Here is a 20,182-nt window from a genome sequence, read left to right on the forward strand (position 1 = left end):
ACACTGCTTTCCCATGTGGTAGCACGGACCTCCTTTGCATAAATCCCATGAAATGTTGAAATCTTTCTGCAGAATTCCTGGCCCTTGTGGACAGGATAGATTCTCATAGTTTTCACATATGACATGGATGTACTGGCATGCTCTGATCAGCCTGTTCTACCTTGTCCCGGGAAGGATCGGTACGGCTACATGCCCACGATTGGCCTTTTTTGAAATACTGGCCCTGGCTAGTCTAGCACTGATGACCGTGCCTTGTTCAGAGTCACTCCAATTGCTCGATTTTCCCATTCTAACTGTCTGTCTGTCTCCCTAAATTTAGTCACACTTCAGGTTTTCTGTCTTGTGTTGCAGTGCCCTGTCCTCACCCGGCAGCTCAAAACGCATTTCCGCCTTTCCGAACTGTCTGAACTCATTTCACTCGTTCTGTTTGACTGATGTCCGTCGTTAGTCAGTAGCCTGTTGGTTTGTTCGCTTAGCGTGGCCGTGTCAGGTCTGTCAGAATGGCGCGCTCGAAGTTCTCGCAGACTGATGTAACTCGCTCATTAGGGCAGCGTGGCAGTAGGCGTTGCATGCCTCTGTTACCCCGGAGACCAGAGAGGTGACACACACCAGCCTGCATAAGAAGTTGATTATGTGGTCGGGGTGGGGGACTAGCACAGCCTCATTCCAACACAGCTAGCTTGCTTCTTTAAACCTTTGCTCATATCTACCGAACATCTCCCGTGTGAGTGTCTGTGTGTGTGTGTGTGTACATGGGTGGGATATGCTGTTGTGTGAACCAAAATCATAAAATGGGGCAATTCTCTGTCAAAAATTCCATCAGATTTCAACAGCCTTGTCCTGGGTGTGGGAGGCATCTTAGTTCTGTCTTAGTTCTCTGTCTTAGCTCCGAGTTACCGCTTTGTTTAGCCCCTCGTTTTTAGCTCTCGTTTTTAGCTCTGGTTTAGCTCTCTGTGTTAGCTCTCTGTCACCATGTTATTTTGCCCACACTGACAAATTTTGTTTCAGTGCTTTCTGTTTAGAATATTAATGAACATTTAAGGGTTTCTGGGTCCCAATTGTCAGAGCTCTCGGGCTTCTCAGAAATGCACCCTGCCAGCACGCGCACACACACACACACACACACACACACACACACACACACACACACACACACACACACACACACACACACACACACACACACACACGGCTTCTTCACGGCCTGATTCTGCAAGCATGAAGGAGAGAGTGTAGGGAGAGGAGGAGAGAGAGAGGGGAGTGCAAAATGGAGAAAAGGAGAGATTGCATAGTAGAGAACGAGAGAGAGAGAGAGAGAGAGAGAGAGCTAAATGAACACAGAATAAACACTGAAGCCATAAACACTATGAAGGCCGGGGCCAGCTTCCACAGACTCGCTCGCCCTCACCATGGAAACGCCTCTCCGCCACTTCTGTCTTTCTCTCTTTTCTTCTGTCCTGCACTCCTCTCCCGTTGGTCTCTCTGGGTCTGTGGGTATGTTCGTGCATGCGTGTCTCTCTCTCTGCGTCATGGGTTTTCACATGTACCGTTATACCAGTTCGTTTCACTGCTGAGGCTTTCTGGGTTTTTACAGCTTTATATGCAACTGAAGACTCGTGGGAGCTTTTGCTGTGTGACCGGTGTCAGATGGTCTTCTAGCCGAGTGTTGTGTTAACTTTAATTTTACGGGCCCAGACGCCTTCTGTTCGCGCAGACCACAGCAGAGGCTGGCCTGACCTCCAGCATCCCACGCTGTGAGCCATCAGCATGAAGGAAATGAAAATGAGATGAGCGTGGGGATATGACCGCTAATGACTGGGTTATTCAGTGGAGTCACTTTAACACACACATGCTATGGTTGCAGTAATTAGATTAAGGAGAGAGAGAGCGAGAGAGAGAGAGAGAGAGTGTGTGAGTGTGTGTGTGTGTGTGTGTGTGTGTGTGTGTGAAACATGACACTTGAATAGCTAAGCAATGGTGGCAATAGTTGGTTTGAACAGATTGAGTCTGATTGTAAAATGAGCCTTGTACCCCCCCCCCCCCCCCTCTGTCCAGCATCTGACACAGACCAGGAAGCTGCCGCGGTGAAGTTGGATCAGGAGCGGGCTGAGATCGTGGACAGATATGACAAGGTGAGGAGCCGGAGAACCTGTCATCAACCTCCCGGGCTGTTTCACATGCAGTCACGGGGAACACTCCTGCAGAGGAACCTTAGAGCAGGTCTCAGAGAAGATCCTAACCAGACGGGCCAGTCAGGACCCCGGCGATGTGTAAAGAGCCATACGTTTACCGGGGAAACCTCTCAAGATCCAAAACGTGTGTTCTGTTACATGGAGGCAGAAGGGGCGCTTGAGGCAGCAACCAAGTGGTACAGCTCCCCGAACAGGACACATGCAGTTCAGGGCAAACGTGCTTTTATTGCTAAGCTGTATTAGCTTGTACAGTGCATGTGGAATGTTTGCAGACAATATCAAGCGTTCCACATTTTGATATATTTGAGCATCATCTAAAAGCAGATTCAATACATTTTCTTCTCATTGGTCCACACACAATACTCCATAATGATAAAGCAAAAAAAAAAAATTTTTGGAATGTTTTGGAACTTTCTTACGTGTAAAAAAAAAAAATTGAAATGTGCCTACATACTTGGAGACTTTGATCCTGGCAGTTCAGCTCTGGTGCGTTCTGTGTCTGTCAGTCGATGATGTGTTTCTACATCCCCACTGGAGTCCACCTGCATCTGATTGAACTGACTGGGCATAATCAGGAAAGGGGCGCGCGCACACACACGCACACGCACACACCCACCCCATATAAGGCCTCACAGTTGATGGCGTATGTCGGAAGGAAAACCTAGCCATGAGACTGGACTGTGGATCTGTTTGGCAGGAATGTGGAAGAGGATGGATGCAAGAACATTTCTGCAACATTGAAAGTGCCAAAGAGCCTGCATGGGGTTTGTCAAAAGACACCTGCACAACTCCCAGACCACGAGAAGCAAGACCCACTTGTCTGATGAAACAAAGGCTGAATCATTCTGGCCACATTTCCCAGAGGCCCATGTGGCACTGGTGAACATCAGCTCATTGCTAACATCCCTACAGTCAGACACTGCTGTGGGAATGTTTTCCTGTTACAAGGACTGAGAGTCTGGTTGATGTGGGAAAATGTAAAGCAATCATGGGTGCAAACCTTCCCTAGCGTGTCCGAGATCTCCTTTACATTTCCGTTTCACGGAGACAAAGACCCGAAGCGCGGGTCCAGGAAAACACAGGCCGAGTGTCTCTGGATAGACCTGGAAATGTCTGTAATAAGGCTTCCTGTGGAGCCTGGCTGAGATGGAATGATTCTGCCAAGAAGAATCAGGAGAAATGTCCTACAGAAACGCATGCCAAGCTTATAGGATCCTTTCCTAGAAGACCCAAGGCTGTCGTCGCTGCCGAACGCGCTTTAACAGAGTACAAAGCAAAAGGTCGGAATACTTCAGGAAATGTGATATTTCAGGGATGCTAAGTCCATTTTAAGATGAGTGTGAAAAACCTGAAAGGCTCTGAAAGCGTTCTGTATGCGGTGTAGGAGCACAGCTGTCCTGAATATATGCAGTAGCGCAGTGTGTTCCTAATGAAGGTCTTATGTTAATGCACTCCTGCTGTATCAGGGCAGATGAGTGTGTGTGTGTGTGTGTGTGTGTTAGTGTTATATTACTGGTCTAGCCCAGTCTCTCTTTTGCTGAATTCAGCACCATGCTTCTGTTTTCCCTAAATTGCCACAGTGCGGGCCCTTCTGAGTGGGAGTCTACCTGCAACACCTTTCAAGCTGTCTCCTGTGATTGTGTGTGTGTGTGTGTGTGTGTGTGTGTGTGTGTTGGTCCTTGCGTCTTGATCCTTGTCCCTCTGCATGTGTCCAGTTTGGATGCCGGCCGGCATAATTCAGTGTAGTCATGGCAGCCCGTTGGAGGACAGTCTGCTGACATAATCGTTAATTAGAATCTGATATGCCTGCTGCTCAAACACACATACACACGATTAGAGGAAGAACTGGGCTTTGCTACAGTAAATGAAGCACAGGCAAGTTGTTTACAGAATGTTGCTTACGAGCTGGCTGAATAGATGGGTGAAAGGAGGAGCGTGTGGAGGATGGAGAACAAGACGTGAAAGTGTAATGTTTAAAATGCAGCGTCCCCTTAACTTCAGCGACGAACTCCAACAGCAGATCAGAGAGTTAATTAGAAAGTCAGGTCATTTGGAACAGAATATTTGGGAGAAAAACGTTAGCGCTCCACGTCGGAGGGGAAGGGCTGGGTCTCCTGGGTCTCCTTCCTGCCATCCTGATCGTCACACAACATGGCACAGTCTCGAGGGCTGGGCTAGGGCTTCTACTCCCATAATCCCTCACTGCTTGATGTGTGTGTACTGTACTCGCACACATTAGAAGCTGCAAAACACTTGCACGCTTATTGTTCTCACACACAGAGATGGCCAACACGCGCACTTTTTTTTCAACTAACCATCAGATTTTGACTAGTTTTATGGTTCCTTCCCTAGTGAGGAAGTTTTAGTTGTACATGATATCAGTACATTGTGTGGTTTGTTGATCATTATGTGCTTCTGAAACATAACATGAAATATGCTTACTTCAGTATGCCTCAACTCACACACACTGCTGCATGTAGACTAGTTCACTTACACACGTGTGTAGACTAGTTCACACACACACACACACACTGCTGTGTGTAGACTTGTTCACTTAGACACACACACACACTGCTGCATTTAGACAAATTCACTAACATACACACTGCTGCAGGTAGACTATCTCACTAACACACACACTTACACACGCATACACACTACTGCATGTAGACTAGCTCACTTACACACACACACACTGCTGTGTGTAGACTTGCTCACACACACACACACACTGCTGTGTGTAGACTTGCTCACACACACACACACACACACACACACTGCTGCGTGTAGACGTGCTCACACACACACACACACGCACACTGCTGCATGTAGACTTGCTCACACACACACACACACTGCTGCATGTAGACTTGCTCACACACACACACACACACACTGCTGCGGGTAGACTTGCTCACACACACACACACACACACACACACACACTGCTGCGTGTAGACTTGCTCACACACACACACACACACACACTGCTGCGGGTAGACTTGCTCACACACACACACACACACACACACACTGCTGCGTGTAGACTAGCTCACTTGCTGGGCATCAGGAAAGCAGTCATGCAGCTGTATTTTTTGTGTGGAGGGTGTGTGTGTTTAACAGTGGTGGTCTCTCACTTACTTAATCAGACCCTCCTGGGCTGTGTGTGTGTGTGTGTGTGTGTGTGTGTGTGAGAGAGAGAGAGAGAGAGAGAGAGAGAGAGAGAGAGAGAGAAATAGATTTATAAGAAATTATTCTGTACTACTGGGTGGGTGTATAAATGTGTGTGTGATATTTATTTATAAGAGACTCTTCTGTACTGCTGGGTGGGTGGGTGGGTGGGTGTGTGTGCGCTAAGGCAAGGCTTGTGGTAGAAACTGCATTTATGTTGGAAAAGATTCATCATTGGTTGTGTACACTTTCACAACTGTGGAAGAAACGTGTGTGTGTGTGTGTGTGCGTGTGTGTGTATGTGCGTATGAATGCGTGTGTTGTCGTCACATTGCCATAAAAATAAACATCTCTTCCCCATTTCTTATGCTATTATAAATTTTAGATTTCCTGATAGTGAATCATTCAAATGACACGTTATGTTTCATTAGGTTTGTTGTTTTATCAGACTTTATTAACTGTGTGTGTGTGTGTTTGTTTTTAAAACACATATGTAATGATTCACAGATTTCGCTACTTCTTTTCATTCTGCAGGGTGTTGAAGGCGGATGGGTGGAGCCGTGGGAGGAGGCCACATTTGACGTCTATAAAGTGGTGGACCGATTTGGATTCCTACAGTAAGAGTTTCCACTCCCCTCAGGGAGCAGTTTGACCAGGAAAATATACTTCTAGCATTCAGCTTCACGCTCCTCTAAACACCTCTACACTCATCTATACACATCTACACTCCTCTAAACACCTTCACACTCCTCTAAACATCCATATACTCCTCTAAACATCCATATACTCGTCTATACACGTCTATACTCCTCTAAACACCCCAATACTCCTCTAAACACCTCTACACACCTCTAAACACCTTCACACTCCTTTAAACACCTCTACGCTCATCTATACACCTCTACACTCCTCTAAACACCTTCACACTCCTCTAAACACCTCTACACTCCTCTATACACCTTCAAACTCCTCTAAACACCCTTACACTCCTCTAAACATCCATATACTCCTCTAAACACCTCTACAGTTCTCTAAACACCTTCACACTCCTCTAAACATCTCTATACTCCTCTAAACACCTCTACACACCTCTTCACTCCTTCACACTCCTTTATACACCTTCACACTCCTCTGTACACCTTCACACTCCTCCAAACACCTACACACTCCTCTGTACACCTCTACACAACTCTGTACACCTCTACACTCCTCTATACACCTCTATACATGTCTACATTCCTCTACACTCCTCTAAACACCTCTGCAATCCTCTAAACACCTTCACACTCTTCTTTACACCTCTACACAACTCTATACACCCCTATACTCCTCTAAACACCCCTATACTCCTCTAAACACCTCTCCACACCTCTGTACTCTTCAGTACTGCTCTGTAGTCCTCTAGATTCTTTTAGACATCTCTGTATTTCTATACTCTGTTCTATAATCGCCATTACACTGTGTAGTCTTTTGTTGTCTGCTGTACTCCTCTGTACTATGTCCTCTGTACCTTGCGAGCTGTCCTCCACTCCTGTCTACTCCTCTACTGGGAGGTCAGTGGCTTCTTAAACAGCAGTGCACTCTGGTATATTTATAGGGAGCTACACATGGCTGGCAGAGCAGGAAGCCGCAATCGTAGGGCTTGAGGAGAGCGAGAGAGAAAGAGAGAGATGAGAAGAGTGAGAGGGGGAGGGCAGAAGAAGGAAAGGAGGTGGACACACGCACGGAAAGGGGGTGTGAGAGATGTAGGTAGGAGATTATCATCTGGCTAAGCAGCGAGACGAAACAGGAAGTGACCTCACAGTGCCCACCATCGTCCATGCTGGCCACAGGAAGCGAGATAACGGTGTAGGGAATCTGAGCGAGATGGACAAAGAGAATTAGAACCCAAACATTCCCATTGTAACTCAGAGGCACACATAGCCCTTCGTCCGGTCCGTATCCGTTTATTCTGTTGTCATGTTTGCGCGTGCATTGGCCCTGGGTCAGACCTGCGCTACACATTCCCAGAGCCGTCCGAACCTCTTAAAGGGCTCTGTGACTGCGCCACGATTCTTCACTACCTGACGAGTTGGAACACGGTCATTTCCTGGTTGTGCAACTGACTGTGATTCAGGAGGGAGGGGAGGTGTTGTGAGTGAGCCCCTGCCATTGCCTGAGTTTGTTTATCTAGTGGTGAGTCCACTTCCTGTGGAACAGATAAATATACGCTCGGTCCTCGGGCACTGAGGGAGCGTGTGTGTGTGTATGTGACATTGGCCACATGCTGGTTCATGACTTATAGGGATGTGTGATTTCCCCTACTGTATTTCCCTTCCTCTGTGGTGCTTCCATCAGACACAAAAAAACAAATCCAGCACTTCCGCCTTTTTATGAACCGTTGGACCTTGCAGGCTGCTGTTTGAGGAGTGAGGAGGTTTTTGATAGAAATAATCAGACATTCAGATACTGCAATTTCACTGAATTGCCTACTCCTCTGTGTGTGTGTGTGTGTGTGTGTGTGTGTGTGTGCGCGCATGGCCGCACTCTTCTTTTACAGTAGTGAGGAGCTTCCAGCCTATAACTCCGTGGAGGAGAAGGTGAGAAGATCTCTCCCACCCTCTTGCTTGACGTGACCTGTCCTTTCCTGTGTGACTCGGAAGTCTTGGCAGGCCTCCTCCGTCAGGGCGGGAAGACAACAAACGGCGTCTCCCGCCCCGGACACGAATGAGCACGTCCCCGAGCCTAAACCACGGTCCAGGATCCTTTCAGTCTGAGCCGTTCCGGTGTGGACCGACCCGGTCTGATCCGCTCAACCCCACACTTAAGCTGTAGCTAAAATATCAGCCCAATCCAAGAAGGCCCCGTGAGGCAGGGAGTGGCGGGGTGAGGCAGAGTGATGCGGGGGAGGCACGCGCCCGTGGGGTTCCTGCAGTGTTCCTTTACAGAACCATTAGCCAGCTGTCCAGTTATTCTGCTGAATGACAGGATTTAAGCACACACCGCCATGTTGCCTCGCAGTAGCACACATCACGTCTTCCTCACATTAATATATAATAAACAACATAACAAAGAAAAATCTGTGCTAGTAAGATTACACGCAGACAACTGTACAAACAGGCTCTGGACCGCTCCAGACACCGACCACAGGAAAGGTATAAAAAAAGCTGATAACAAGCACCAAAGGCTGTGAAGAGACAGCAGCCTTTCATCCAGAGTCTATTTTATCTCTGATGTTTATTTTAAATCATCCTAATCTAGTTTAGTTTCATGACCTCACTGATCTGGTGTCTGGAATACGAAAGACACCAAACATGGCACCAACAGAAGGCTCAGACCTCGCCACCTTAGCTATGAAGGGGCTTGTTTGGGTTTTTGTTTTTGGGTTTTTTTTTCGTTTCTTTCTTTCTTTATATATGTTTATATATTGTTTTTTGACACTTTAAGACCTTAAATCTTCATCTCTGAGGATAGAACACGAATCTTGGATTTGCATTTTAAATCACCTATGGGGCATCACGTTCACCACATGGCCTCACGCTAGCAGCACACTGTAATTCACCTTTAGGTGATTAATTTTATTCTTGGTGACACATTCTACGCCGAGGCTACGCTTCTGATCGGTAGCTTTTAAACATAGCAAAAAAGGTAGGAAAAGTGAAAGCTTATTTATGCGAATAAAGATATTTTAGTTTAGAAGACAGAATTCCAAAGTTCGTCTCAGGTCTTTTTTAACATAATTTAAATTTTCTGACGACCTTTTGTGGTGATCAAAGGAATTCTTACCGGCCTTCGAATTGGGCCCGTTTAACTAACCGACTCCTGCGCGGTTGATGTGATATTGATATGAATATTCTGGCCATTTTCTGGTGTTTGTCTTTGTCCAGCAAAAGAAACATCTGGAATTGGAGAGGACGGAGAAGTGGTTGAAGATGCTGAAGAGCTGGGAAAAGTACAAGAACAGCGAAAAGGTGAGGCAGCGGAAAATAACAGGAGCTTCATGAAAAGCACCCGGCTCACCCCATCACCGTCACCAACCCCTTACCATGTCTTGTTTCCGGACAGCGGTCCTGATTGTAATGTCGTGTCTGTAGAAGTCTAGTGGTGTGTGTAGAGGAGCAGCGGGAAGGGAATGAACACAGATTCCCGCTGAAGCAGATCTGCCTGGGCTATAAATGGCCGTTTGACTGAGGAGAAGCTGCATGCAGTGGTTGCAGTCGTAACTGTGTTTGGGTTATTGTTCGTGCAGGAGGTTTACGGGAACTTCGGTTGCGATGCAAGCCAGCACACACACACACACACACCCTCCCCCCACGCTCGCGCTCGTTTAGAGCAGGTGTGATGCGAAAGACAGAACATTCCGGTTCATAACACTTATCACAAAACCTCATAATGCTAAAACAAGTGTAGACACACACACAAACACACGCGCACACACACACAAGCCCACTCCCTCTGTGTGCCTTATGACTCATAATCACTACTGTGTGTCTCAGCTAGGTGATATAGCTCATCATCATTATTATTGTCATTCTGATGAATGAACACATCTGCGCAACAACACACACACACACAGACACACAGACAAATGTACGCACGTGTCCCCGGGGGAAGACACGCAGAAAATTACCTTGTGTGAGATGAATTGGAACGGAAGAAAAGTCTTCAGCCCAGCCTGCCCACCACCTCCGAACGCACACACATCCTCAACATCTGCCTTTCCCTCATCCCTCATCCCTCGTTCCGGCCTGATCATATGAGTTCCACTGGAGGCGTGATTCACTGGAGGCGTGATTCACTGGAGGCGTGATTCACTGGAGGTTGATTCACTGGAGGCGTGATTCACTGGAGGCGTGATTCACTGGAGGTGTGATTCACTGGAGGCGTGATTCACTGGAGGCGTGATTCACTGGAGGCGTGATTCACTGGAGGTTGATTCAGTGGAGGCGTGATTCACTGGAGGCGTGATTCACTGGAGGTTGATTCAGTGGAGGCGTGATTCACTGGAGGCGTGATTCACTGGAGGCGTGATTCACTGGAGGTTGATTCAGTGGAGGCGTGATTCACTGGAGGCGTGATTCACTGGAGGCGTGATTCACTGGAGGTTGATTCAGTGGAGGCTAATTCACTGGAGGCTTGTGTCTTATATCTGTAAAATGAATGCATGAAACATAAAGTTTACACGCAAGTTTACATATGGTTGTAGATGGGTGCCAAAACATCTCACACACACACAAGGGGGCCAGCTGGGTTTGACTGCTTAACATTCTGTCTCTAACTCACTGGTTTGTAAATGGTATAAATGTGTGTGTGCGTATGTGTGTGTGTGTGTGTGTGTGTACAGCTGGTTAGAAGGGTCTATAAGGGAATTCCACTGCAGCTTCGGGGCCAGGTGTGGTGTTTACTCCTCGAAGTTCCCAAAATCAAGGAGGAGAAGAAAGATTTCTATGAGGTACACACACATACACACACATATACATTTGGAACACTGTGTTGACTGGATCATAAGACATATGTGTACACTTGCATATTTATTCATCAAGGGTTACTGAACCATCACACAGAAAAAAATATTTGTGGGGTACCACATGCATGTGCATGCACACACACACACACACACACACACACTGCTTGATATCAAATTAAAACTGAACTTTCTTTCAGTGCACTGCTTGGATAAAGTGTGGATAAAGCACACACACACAAGCAAAAATAGCCCCCCTCCTGCTCCCTTAGTGGTGTGGAGTTCCGTAGCTGTGTGGTTTTACATGGCCACAGAGGGAACTTTATTGAAGCTTTGCAATAAGGCCCTTCCAACAGCAGCGCAGTGTGGAATTTAACACGGACCTCCGCCAAGTTTGTGTGCATGTGCGTGCATGTGTGTGCGCACGTGCATGTGTGTGTGTCTGTGAGAATATGTTCTACGGGACTGTCTTAGCTTGTGTGTGTGCATGCGTGAGCACGTGCGTGTGTGGGAGCATGCGTGTGCGTGTGTGTGCGCATGCGTGTGTGTATGCATGCGTGTGTGTGAGAGTATGTTCTACAGGACTGTCTTAGCTTGTGTGTGTGTATGTGTGTGTGTGTGTGTGTGTGTGTGTGTGTGTGTGTGTGTGTGTGTGTGTGTGTGTGTGTGTGAGAGAGAGAGAGAGTATGTTCTACAGGACTGTCTTAGCTGTACGTTGTAGGTGAGCTTCAGTGTTGATTTAATTTCACTGAAGGTAATTATTATTATAGAGGGCTTGCTCTGTTTGTCTCTCTCACTGCCTTTAGCTAACTCATTCTCTCTCTCTCTCTCTCTCTCTCTCTCTCTCTCTCTCTCTCTCTCTCTCTCCCACCCCTCCCATCTATCTGCAGAAGCTGAAGATCAGAGCTAGAATGTTGTCTCCTGATATCCGTCAGATAGATCTTGACGTGAACCGCACCTACAGAGACCACATCATGTTCATGCGCCGCTATGACGTCAAGTGGGTAACACCCACACACACACTTTAATGTCCATACATTCATTTAAACCCATAATATAACCCTAACCCCAGTATGTACACACATGTGCACAAGTGGTGATTCTTGAATTCTCACTGAGGCACATTCTCTTCTGATTTTTGGTTTTTGTATTCCACATTTTAAACTCTCTCTCTCTCTCACACACACACACACACACACACACACAAGCAATCATTTTCACTAGTTTATTTAAAGCTTATTCACTAGCTCAAATCACTACTGCATAAACGTTCAGTGACATTTGTCATGCGTGTGTGTGCGCGTGTGTATGTGCACGTGCGTGTGTGCTTGTGCGTGTGTGTGATCTTTCAGGCAGCAGGATCTGTTCCACGTTCTCACGGCATACTCCATGTACAACAGGGTAGGTTGTCTCGTCGGCGATCCCACGAGGATACTCCACCCATCACTGTCAGTCCCTGCACGTCCCACCTCCCAAGCAACTGTAGCGCTCACCTATGGCATGTAGAGGATGGTGATGGCAGTACCAAGGTCAGGGGTCACCAGGTGACCTCAAGCTAGGCCCCTCACACTGGTAAAGACGCCAAACCCCTCTGGAGAAGCGTCTGTGCATCTCGAGCCGTTTTTTTTCCACCGTAAGGCAACATGTGAAAGGCCCGAGAGCGGAGCGGGAGCAGGTCGGAGATCTTTCCCGTATGGAAAGTCGGCTCGTTTGTCTCTCTTCTGTCTGAGAGCGGCTCGGTCTGCCAGTCGGCCAGGCACCAAACTCAGATAGGCGTGTGCTGACATGACCTGTACATGGACTCACGGATTCTCTAATTGTATGTATGTGTGTGTGTGGGTGTGTGTGTGTGTGTGTATGTGTGTGGGTGTGTGTGTGTGTGTGAAGGAGGTAGGATATTGTCAAGGTATGAGCCAGATCACAGCTCTCTTACTGATCTATATGAATGAAGAAGATGCGTTCTGGGCCCTGGTCAAACTTCTGTCTGGGCAGAAACACGCAATGCATGGTAAAAACACACACACACACACACGCACACACACACACACCAGGTACAGCTGCATGTGTTTTAAATTCCCATAGACAGGTGTCACAAGCTCCAGGCTGGTACTGTACATGTATTATCTGTGAGGGTCTAATTTAATGAATGCGTTACCTCCTTAATGTGCGCGTGTGCGCATGTGTGTGGTTGTGTGTATTTAGGATTCTTTGTGCCTGGTTTTCCAAAGCTCATGCGCTTTCAGGAGCACCATGACCACATCCTCAAGAAGATGCTGCCGAAACTTAAGCGACATCTAGTAAGAGACACACACACACACACACACACACACACACACTCTCAGTCCATGAAGTTCACCTGTTATTAAAACATATAGCAACATCTAGTAAAACTAGCCTCTATTATTACTGTTTAATATGAACACAGTTTTAATGTGGTGTTTATTGTTTTTAATATGAACACTTAGTTTTTACACAGTATTTATATTGTTTAATATGAACATTATTAGTTTTATATTCTGTATCTTAGGATTACTATAATATATAAACTACATGTTCGATATGTTAGACTGTAATTATTGAGTGAGAAAATTGTAAATATTCTTTTTACTTTGTATTCCTGTAGTTTCCTCTCAAAACACAAAATGTCATATGTTTAAATGTTAAAAAACACATTTGAGTAAAGTAAGACCTAATAAAACTATAATTAGTACTAATTAAAGCCACTAAATTATTTGGCAGATTAATTAGCAAAAGGTGACATAAATAAATAAACTAGGGATAAACTCAGGGGGGCCCTGTGTATGTGTGTGTGTGTGGTGTGTGTGTGTGTGTGTGTGTGTGTGTGTGTGTGTGTGTGTGTGTGTGTGTGTGTGTGTGTGTGTGTGTGTGTGTGTGTGTGTGTGTGTGTGTGTGTGTGTGTGGTGAAGGAATTAAAGCACAGTACAGGTGTTGATAGAGTATGGTAACAGTGTGACATCAGCTTGGGCATGCACGCTTGTGCACGTGTGTTTTCAGTCTGTACCCAAGGCTCCGTACTCTGTAGGTGTTTGTATTCCTGCTTGGGTCACACCTGGTCAGGCTCTTCAGCTAATCACCAGAACCTTGATGGTCCCGCGTGCTGGAGCAGGGAGAGGCCAGGCACATGATACAGACCTAAACCACAGAGAGCCATGTGCGCAGAACGTCCTTTACAAACCATGTGTTTGCTGCCCTCTACAGGACAGCCAGGAGGTTTTCACCAGCTTGTACACAATGAAGTGGTTCTTCCAGTGCTTTCTGGACCGTGTAAGACACTCACAAACGCATCCTTCACACTGCAGCCACTCACAGACCGACAGTCCCGGAAACCGGTAACGTTTGGCGGAATTAAGCGGGAGGGTCTTCCAGCTCACACTCACTAACTGTCCGCAGATATAGCGCATGGTAAATAACGTGTTTCGGCGGTTGTGAAGTGTCGTGTGTCTGTTCTGCTGTGCAGACGCCGTTCACTTTAACTCTGAGGATATGGGATGTTTACATCCTGGAGGGAGAGAGAGTTCTGCCCGCCATGTCTTACACCATTCTCAAGCTCCACAAAAGTACTGGCACCCCTTACGCGTGTGTGTGTGTGTGTGTGTGTGGGGATGAGAAAGACATGAGAAATGAGTTGACCTTGAGCTAAACTTATATTAATCTGTGCGCGTGCGTGCATGTGTGTGCATACAGAGGCCCTGATGAAGCAGTCTATGGAGGAGCTTGTGGAGTTCCTCCAGGTGACTCTGTCCAAGAATTTCTTCTTCGAAGATGATTTTGTAATTGAGCAGCTCCAAAACTCCATATCTGAACTCAGACGCTCCAAACTAGAGCTTCCTCCTGAAGGTACTGTACACACACCCCTCATAATACACTTTCAAGGACTTTGGCAAACCTCAGGTCTCACGCGTATGCAAAAATAGATAAGAGATTGATGCTGGATATTTTTTGCACTTTTGAAAACTGCAAAAAACTGTATGAACTTCTACCAGGATGTTTGTTACGGGAGCCAATGAACAAAACACAACCTTCACTCCAAAACCAAAACGCCACACACACTCCACAGACGGTTCGAGGGCCAGGCACCCACAGCCGGTGTTGGACATAGACCCAATCCGCCTGCTGGGAGCACGTGTCAGTCTAACCATGCCCGTGGTCGTTTAATAGATTGTCTTTCAGCGGGTTACAAGACACACACACACATATTCTGCTGTGCTTTGTTTCTGTCTAATCTTCTTACTGCGTTTTCTCCCTCTCACCCGATCTCGGCTCCAGCCAACAGTAATGGGGGTGTGAAAGGGGACCACCCCCCCCCCTCCAGACACAACCGGTGGGCAACGACAGGCTACCGCATCCGTCAACCATCCGTCCGTGTACTCCCGCAATCCCCCCCCCCCACCCTCGCACCCGACACACCCAAACGCACACCGTCACACACGCGCACGCACGCGTCTTGTCTCTCGTCTCTTTGTCTACTGTCTGTCAAGTCCTGTCAAGTGCAGCGTAGTTTTGTTTTTTTGTTTTTTTTCCAGGCCGTTTTTTTTCCTCCCCTAAAACACCCTGGAGATGTTTCCTGGATGTGAGCTGTGTTAGAAACACGCTCTCAGCTCTCATAGAGCAAGGTGGTGGGAGGCCCCAGAAGTGTGCGCGTGCGCTAGTTTAGACTGCATGCGTGCCTGACGGTAATAACAGCCTGTCCACACCAGCGTAAAAATGCTTATTTATCTTTAAATAGTAAATGTTGTTGTCTTTGAGTGAGGATGTATACTTGAGAATGAGACAGTTCTCTGTGTCGGGCCAGGGTCAGATAGTGCCGATAACCTCATTTCCTGATCTCTGTAAGCGTTCATGTCTATCTGTGTGTGTGTGTGTGTGTGTGTGTGTGTGCGTGTGTGTTTGTGCAAGGTTTCTGTTCCTCAGCCTCCTCAACACTTGGCCACTGTCAGCCCACTCGTGTGTGCGTGTGTGGTAAACTCACCATTCTCTCTTTAACACCCCTTTCACCCCCACTGTGTCCATGTGACCACGCTGTTGTCTGTGTGCTAGCGAGAGGCGCTCCTGACACGGTCTCCTGTACCCGAGGGCGCCTTGCGCTTCACAGGGCTCAAGGATTCTGTGCTCAGGCTGAATTGATTTGCAACCCCACCGTTCAGTGTTTTGATTTGGCACCAGCTGTGATGCGTGCGCGTGGTTTATCATTTTTATCATGTGTTGAATGCAGGGAGTAATTGCTTTTTTTTCCTCTTCTTTGAAGGATAGCCAGCATGACCGCTTAAGTGCCAGTGTCTCACAGATTATCTTACAGTTTAAATTTGTCCATTAGTTATTATTTTGTTTGGTTTTTTTTGTTGTTTTTTTTAAAATACTGTGTGTTATTAAATCGTGTTTGAAGTATTTGCGATGTGCATTAAAGTTCTGCGTTCTGATTGGTCCCGCTGTCCTTACGTCTGCAGGTAAAGACGACGAGTTTCCAAAGAAACCACTTGGCCTGCTGCCACCAGAGCCGGTGGGACTGGCGGCAGCAGCAGCCAATCACGTCGTAAACGGGCAGATGCCAGCCAGGCAGAGGGAGGTGGAGGGACCGCCCGTAACCACGAGCGGTTCACCAGACCGGCGCCACGCCAGCAGAAACGTGGATCCAACACTCCACCCAGGCAAGGGAGAGAGGTGGGCAGGACAAAGTGCAGCTCTGCCCACAGAGAGGAACATGACCCCAAAAATCCCCCCTATGCCCTTGACTCGTGTGACGGATGGGCTGATGGGAACCAATCATAACCCAGTTGGGCGGAAAGACATTGCGCCCCGCTGGGTCAAACCCTCTGAGGGTAAGCTGGAGGCAGCCAGGATGGCGGCCATGAGGGAGATCCAGCAGAACTCCGAGGAACCGGGGCAACAGCAGTGGCGGCCCCGCTCCCGCTCCCGCGGCTGCATCCCGGCCTCCAACCGCGCCTCCAACGCTTCGCAGTATGACAACGTTCCGGGGCTCGACGGAGGCCTCGCGGAGGTCCCGGAGCCGTACGGGGAACCTCCGCTGAGACAGGGAAGCCCGACCAGGCCCCCCAGCGGGGGGACGTCCGTCCCGTCCTTCCGGCTCCCCCGAACCACCCCCCTCCTCTCTGACCATCTTCCCATCCTGAACCCCACCCACCCCCAAATGTCCAGGCCGTGGTCGGAGGACTTGGCGTACGATCCCCGCGCCCGCTCGCCTGATAAGATGCGGAGGAACAACAGCTATGCCGCGTACCGACGCCAGTCGCCCCGCGGCACGCCGCTCCTGGTGGCGCCCGCCGAGCTGGCTGCCTGCGTGGACAGTACCAGCGAGGGCAGCCCCTACCTCAGGCAGCCCGCAACCCTCCTGGGGTCGCCTGCCTGCCTTCCTCTGGGGCAGCTCTACGAACGCCAGCTACAGGGCGAGGCTTGGCACTGCGAGATGGACTGGGTACCCCTGGAGTCTCCAGGTGGGTTAGCCCCCATTCCCGGTTTCCCGAAGACTCGCCGCTCGCCCACCCGCCCCGCACAGGGTTTGGGATTCGGGCCGCCGGGCGTCCCAGATGCAGCGTTGCACTACGGCGGGGCGTACGCAGAGCAGCCCGTTAGGCAGCAGCTCCCCCCGGTGTTCGGAGGAGCTCAGTATAGGCAGGTCTTTGCGCTGCAGGAGACCATGCATCTCTGAGAGGGCGTGAGACAGAATGGAGGGAGGGAATGAGAGCGAGAGCGAGAACAACGAAATGAGAAAGCCAGACACCTTCCCATCCGCTCCGTCTACCTAAGTGAAGGTTATCTGGGGTGTGTGTGTGTTTTTGTTTTGATTGTGTTTGTTGTGTGTTTAGCAGACTGTTCTTACTGAACCAATATAGCAGCTCCTACAGCCTCCAGGAGTTTGTCCTGACCGTCTTTCAGAGATCTACAAGAGATTCTTATTTTTGCTTTGTTTGGTTAGAGAAATAGCCTAATCCTTAACAGCAAATATTTACAATAGGACCTTTAGGATTTAAAAGTGTACAGAGATGTTTTTGTCTTCATTTATTTAAATATTTGTATTAATAGTGTAATTGGGGTGGGGGGTGGGGGGGTTAAGTGATCAAGTTTTTCCTTCATTTTTTTAATGATTTTAGATTTTCATTCACAGAAATTAAATACACACTATATATGTATATACTGTACACATTCTTTAGATGTTAGTTTATTCTAGATGCCTGTGAAAGTCTTATTTTTAATGCATATTAAGATATGAGCTAATGCAAAAAATATCCTTGTTTAAAAACATTTCCGTCGAGTTGCCTCCTTCCCACCACAGAGGGGACCTTTTCTCTCCCAGATGTATGCCGTTGGATATCTCCTGTTGGGAATATCTGATTAATAGCCCAAGCCTCATAACCACAGGCGTGGAAATAGACGGAGTAGACGTGACCTCGTGACCTTTATGATCGCTCAGTGCAGGGGTCACCAGCTCAAATCCTATGCCCGGGCGATCTCCCGAGCTTCCCGAGGACGTCGGCTGGCTGCCAGAGGTTGTGGAGCCTGGCAGATTAGATCTTTACAGTAAACCCAGGCGTCTGGGAGGAGTGTGGCGACCACCCGTGATGGAACTGCACAGCACACTCAGGGTCTGGGTTTTGTGATGAAAGTGTCTTGGACAGAGAGGTCATCTCCCAGAGCATAATCATAACAGTTATCTGCACATATTGCAATAACTCCAAAGTACAGTACAGTTCATACCAAATCACTAGGATTTGGCAGTCTAAGGATTTGACATTGCGACACGTATTTAAGTGTTTGTATACGAGCAGTCAGACAGGTAAAAAGGACCCTCCTCTGATTCCGTACACAGTACTTTATTTTTGTCTTTGGTCCACTGGAATGAAAAACGGCTTTGAATCGGCAGTTCGGCCTTCCCAGGAGGAAGGACGCTCCACTGTAGCCTTCGTGCCGTGCCGCATCAGTACGGCTTTGCGGTCTGGAACTGCTGCCGTGCAACTGCGAGGTTTTGAGAGCCGGTCTCGTGATCTCAGGAGAAGTAAGAGATGAAAGCAAACAAATGTGGGAGGGTCCTTCTCGGGGGGGTCCTCCTGTAGCCACCCTGCTGTGGTTAAGCATCTGTGTTTCACTGTGTGCGTTTGGCCTGTATTTTAGTTTGATGCACTACATACATGACAAAATGAAGGCAGGTCAACTAAGTAGGGTTGTTGTTTTAACCCCTCCTGGGCTGTACCAGCACAGATTCACTAAGCTGAAGTGTGTAGGGAGAGTGAGCAACGGCACTGTGTTGTTGGATTGGGAACAAAGCCTGTGCTACTGCTGCGCAGTGCTCTCTCATTGCAGCGCAAAATAATTCTAAATCTCACTCCCTACGCGACTGCGTGTGTAATCTTAACCTACTCACACGTGTAATATCGCCTGCGCGCCTCCCAGTATTCATTACCGATGTTTCAGAAAGAAAAAAAATAATAAAACAGACTGCTATAACTTTGTTTTTTTTTAAAGAATTGACATTTTGTATAATGTATCTCACATTTCCATCTCATTTATGACAAAGGTTTGGAAAACAAATCCAAGCTTTCTGGTCATGTAGGCGCGTGATTGGCATCGTAATGAGCACACACCCGAGTCCAGCCTGAGTCCTCCTGTTTAACTGTGTAATTACAGTTCGCACGGGTACCTGCCAACGCAAGCTACTGCAGGCCCGGGGCTGTATGTACTGTTAAAGAACGTTTTTGATACAGTTTCGGATGTGATTATTTTGACAGGTGGAAAATATATGTCTGTGTGTGTGTGTGTGTGTGTGTGTGTGTGTGTGTCTGTGTGTGTATTACATTTGTATAAACACACACAAACACCCTTTTCCCTTTGGTTAAAACACTAAATGCAACTTGTCGATCAAGAATGAGTTTCTCTAATAAAAATGACCCCCTGGGTGGTAATGAACAAACAGCTTTTGTGGTGTTGTTGTATTGAGCCGTGGGTGCGGTGTGTGTGTGTGTGTGGGGGGGGGGGGGGGGGGGTGTATATGTATGTGGGAGAGGTCTTCCAAGCGGTACTTTGCTGACACACCTCTGCCATGGCGCAAGCCGTGCGTCATGGATCTCTCCTCTGTTACGCGGAAGTCTGGAGCCTGAGGGAACAAGATGAAGACGCAGTGTGTAGCACTAAGACAAGTCTGAAAAAACACTTTAATAATTATTTATTATTATTTAGAAGAGACTTTAAAATCTATAAGTCTAAAGTAGGTCATAAAGTAGTAATAGTTGATTTATCCCAGCCAAAAAAAACCGTTAAAAGCAGACACTCTATTTATGGTGCCTTATTTCACCACAAGATGGTGCCACAGAACAAGCGTTTCGCGCAGTGTTATTATCAAGACATT

General features: G+C 47.7%; 1 protein-coding gene across 12 annotated transcripts in view; it reads left to right on the forward strand.

Annotated features, from left to right (window-relative positions):
- The window catches only part of usp6nl (USP6 N-terminal like), a 40,069-nt gene extending 20,319 nt beyond the window's left edge, over window positions 1–19,750 (forward strand). For 7 of the 12 annotated variants that reach the window (XM_035528580.2, XM_081722577.1, XM_081722576.1 and 4 more), the window contains 13 exons: window positions 2,056–2,132; window positions 5,898–5,980; window positions 7,903–7,942; window positions 9,230–9,313; window positions 10,687–10,794; window positions 11,697–11,806; window positions 12,159–12,207; window positions 12,694–12,814; window positions 13,009–13,103; window positions 14,026–14,091; window positions 14,285–14,384; window positions 14,512–14,664; window positions 16,272–19,750. In XM_035528580.2, coding sequence (XP_035384473.1) covers window positions 2,056–2,132; window positions 5,898–5,980; window positions 7,903–7,942; window positions 9,230–9,313; window positions 10,687–10,794; window positions 11,697–11,806; window positions 12,159–12,207; window positions 12,694–12,814; window positions 13,009–13,103; window positions 14,026–14,091; window positions 14,285–14,384; window positions 14,512–14,664; window positions 16,272–17,491 — 2,306 coding nt within the window. In that variant the 3' untranslated portion in view covers window positions 17,492–19,750. The remainder of the gene's footprint in view (window positions 1–2,055; window positions 2,133–5,897; window positions 5,981–7,902; window positions 7,943–9,229; window positions 9,314–10,686; window positions 10,795–11,696; window positions 11,807–12,158; window positions 12,208–12,693; window positions 12,815–13,008; window positions 13,104–14,025; window positions 14,092–14,284; window positions 14,385–14,511; window positions 14,665–16,271) is intronic. The other 5 variants (XM_081722573.1, XM_081722575.1, XM_081722579.1 and 2 more) reach the window with 3 other exon arrangements.
- Window positions 19,751–20,182: the final 432 nt, after the last annotated feature.

This window comes from Electrophorus electricus, chromosome 11 (genome assembly GCF_041902795.1).
Source record: "Electrophorus electricus isolate QZ-2024a chromosome 11, ASM4190279v1, whole genome shotgun sequence".
NCBI classification, from domain to species: Eukaryota; Metazoa; Chordata; class Actinopteri; order Gymnotiformes; family Gymnotidae; genus Electrophorus; species Electrophorus electricus.